Source organism: Corylus avellana, chromosome ca5 (genome assembly GCF_901000735.1).
Source record: "Corylus avellana chromosome ca5, CavTom2PMs-1.0".
Lineage (NCBI taxonomy): Eukaryota > Viridiplantae > Streptophyta > Magnoliopsida > Fagales > Betulaceae > Corylus > Corylus avellana.
In genome coordinates this window covers 4,089,160-4,092,508 of record NC_081545.1, presented here as the reverse complement: position 1 = coordinate 4,092,508, position 3,349 = coordinate 4,089,160, and the positions used below count along the sequence as shown (strand labels likewise).

Here is a 3,349-nt window from a genome sequence, read left to right as displayed (position 1 = left end):
AAAAAAAAAAATTAAAGAAAAAAAAAAAGACAAATTGATTGAATCTAAAAAATGAGCTCTAAATAAATTTGTTATTAGCAATAAACAAAATATGGAGGATAATTTAGGTGAAAAACTCATAAATGAACAAGAAACTCATCAAAAAGAATTAGAAGATAATGAAAATGTTATATATATATATATATATATATATGTGTGTGTGTGTGTTACTTTAAAAAAGAAAAAATTGAATTAAAAATAAATAAAAAAATAAAAAAATTTAGGCCCAATTTCAAAGTTTTGCCTAAGGCCCTAAAATATGTTGAGCCGGCCCTGAGTCCATCAAAAGCTCCTCACAATTGCAATTGAGCAGCCTACCATCCAAACAAAAAATTACAACCAATCCTAATCCATACAACAATAGGCAACCAAAAAGATTGCGATGTTGATTTGATTGGTGTCAAATCCATATATCTGAGAAAAATATTTTATAATTATAAGCAATGCTCAACAACAGGTCCTGCCTACAAAAAATTGTGTATTTATCATTTCTTTATATATATATATATATATATATATATATATGAGAGGGCATTTCTTTATTGTTTATATGAAATGAAATTTTATATTAAACTGCAGGTGGAAGAAGCTACCAAAAGGTTTTCATGAACTGAAACAAGATCTTGATTTGTACGTGCAGCCTTCAACACAGCCGGCCGGATGGCCTGAAGAACAGCTTTTTACCAAAATTTTATATATCTTGTAGCTAGGTAGGCAAGGCTCCCACAAAGTAAACTAAATTTTCTGTGTAATTTAATTGACAGCTTATGGGATCCTTTTCTATTAGATTACAAGTGCTATTGCACAATTTTTTTGATTTCTTTTTTTCTATTTTTATTATACCCATTTGTCGAAAAATCTAACAAAGGTCTCGAATTCATGTCTTAAAATTAATTTATCAAATTAAAAACTGAGGTCCTAAACTCAAAATGATGAAAAACATAGTATAAAAGTGAAGATTGGTGATTTCCCCATATATGTTTCCTAGGATGCTTTCCTGTGTCTTTATGGTATATATATATATATATATATATATATATATATATATATATATCTTTCCTTAAGTTTGTGTGTAATTTAATTGACAGCTTAGAGCATCTCCAGCAGTAAGAGGTATTCTACCTAGTTAAAAAGTACAATTCTTTATTTTAACTATTCATTTTTTAATACTAACTCCAACAGATTCTTTATTTCATTCTTTATTTTATTAAATATTATTTTTTAATCTTTTTTTTTTTTTGATCCGTGACCGCTTTTGCATCATCTTGTAAATTGCAATAGAATTGATTCACGCAGCATACCTGTGTGTTATTTTTATTTATTTTTATTTTTCCATTTTTAGTTTGTCAATTATATATATGCATGCTATTCAATTTTTTGGGAAATTTTTAGTGATTCAAAAGACTTAAATTTGTATCATAAATTCATGAACAAAGAAGAGAGGAGAGAGAGAAACGTTGACGGAGGGAGAGAAGAGAGAAGAGAAAGAAACGTTGAGGGAGAGAGAGAAGACAGGGAAAATAATGTGAAAATAATATTATATTCAACAATTTAATGTGATACAGTGAATAAAAATATGAAGTTATTTACTGTAGCAGTTAAGGTATAATAGCTAATATAAAGCTATTCTGTTGGGAAAAAAAAAAAAGGACAAAAATAGCTAAATGTAGCTAATATCTTTCTTTTAGCTACACTGCTGGAGATGCTCTTATGGGTGAAAAGACCGTAGTATTTCATTTTCAAATTATTCAAGAATTAAATTGAATCTTTTTTAAATTTTAAAGAAAAAAAATTGATCCAAATCAATCCAAATTGAAGGGATCAAAGCTATATTTTAGCCAAAAATTTATCCTAATCCTAATTAATTGGTCCTTGTGTTCTTGATGATTGGTTGAGTAAACCATGACGTGGTCAATGAACACAACTACGAACCAATATTCCAAGTAATTACGAAACACCTTGTTCATCAAGTCTATAAAGACTGTTGGTGCATTAGTCAACTCGAACGGCGTGACTATGGAATCGTATTGGCCGTACTAGATACTGATCAATTCCGTCTTCTGCATGCACGTCTTCACATAGCTCTATTCATCCATATATATATATATATATATATATATATACATGGATGAATAGTCAGAATAGAGCTAATCACCTGATCAGACGTGTGAATTATAAGCTCTAATATGAGAAGTTCAATGAAGAATATGGGAGGGAAACTTCCTACCTGTTTGATCAAGTCATATATTTCAAGGAAATTTCAATCAAACACCTTGATTGTCAAAGTACGCGTTTTTAAACTTGAAGACCGTTGGGGCACATACTGTTGGCATATGAAATATTAGAAAGTATATATATTAGCTGATTAAACTTCCTTCTTCAGAAAAACTGGTTAAACTTCCACGCTAAGCAAGAGAACGAAATCCCACTAATGGCGAGAGATTTTGGCCCTCTAGTTGGTGCCCATGTCGATGATGCAGGTATTGCGTTGGAGAGCTCGGGTGGCCTACTTTTGCTCGGCATGATCATCATGTCCCTCTCAATTATATCCATGCTCATCTTTGCTTGTGCTGATGATAACTCTGGAAAACGTCGCAAGAGGAAAGGCGATGCCGGTCCCGATTGCGGCGATGAATGTATCAATTGTGGATGTGGTCCATGTGGAGGTGGTGGCAATTGTGGTGGTGATGGTGGTGCTGGTGGTTGTGGCGGAGGTGGTGGTGGTGGTGGTTGTGGCGGCGGCGGCGGTGGCGGCGGATGTTGAAAAAAAAAAAGAAAAAAAGAAAAATGCTGCCGTTTCTATGCTGCCGTTTGTATTTGTATCATAAAAAATAAGATTTTGATGGTGCCACATGCTCAGTTATGGTATATTGGTACGTTAATATGTGATACATGGAAGGAAACTTTGGACTCTGTTCCCCTGCAATAAAATGTTGGCAAATTTTGACTTTTATTCGTACGTGTATATTCCATGTAGTAAATTTAAATTTAAATTTAAAAAAGAATTGGTGAGATCTTATCATATCTGTATTATTTATTCTCATATATACACTTTTTACCAATTTAATATTTATTACCTTGATATTTATTGTTGAGATAAAAATAATTATAAGATCACCAATGAAGGAAAAAAATAGCAGAATAGTAAAACAACAAATATTTACACATGGAACCAAGATTTAAGTTGTTCGGCTTAACAAGCTTACATCCATTGGCGGAGACAATTCATGAGAAATTCACTAACGAATGAAGTACAAAGAGTAATACAAACAAAACCACTTAAACCCAAAAGCCCCAATACACCCAAGCT

General features: G+C 31.9%; 1 protein-coding gene across 1 annotated transcript; it reads left to right on the top strand.

Annotated features, from left to right (window-relative positions):
* Positions 1-2,470: 2,470 nt before the first annotated feature.
* LOC132181575 (uncharacterized) lies at positions 2,471-2,803 on the top strand. Its single transcript, XM_059594825.1, has one exon. The coding sequence runs from the start codon at positions 2,471-2,473 to the stop codon at positions 2,801-2,803; it is 333 nt and encodes a 110-aa protein (XP_059450808.1).
* Positions 2,804-3,349: the final 546 nt, after the last annotated feature.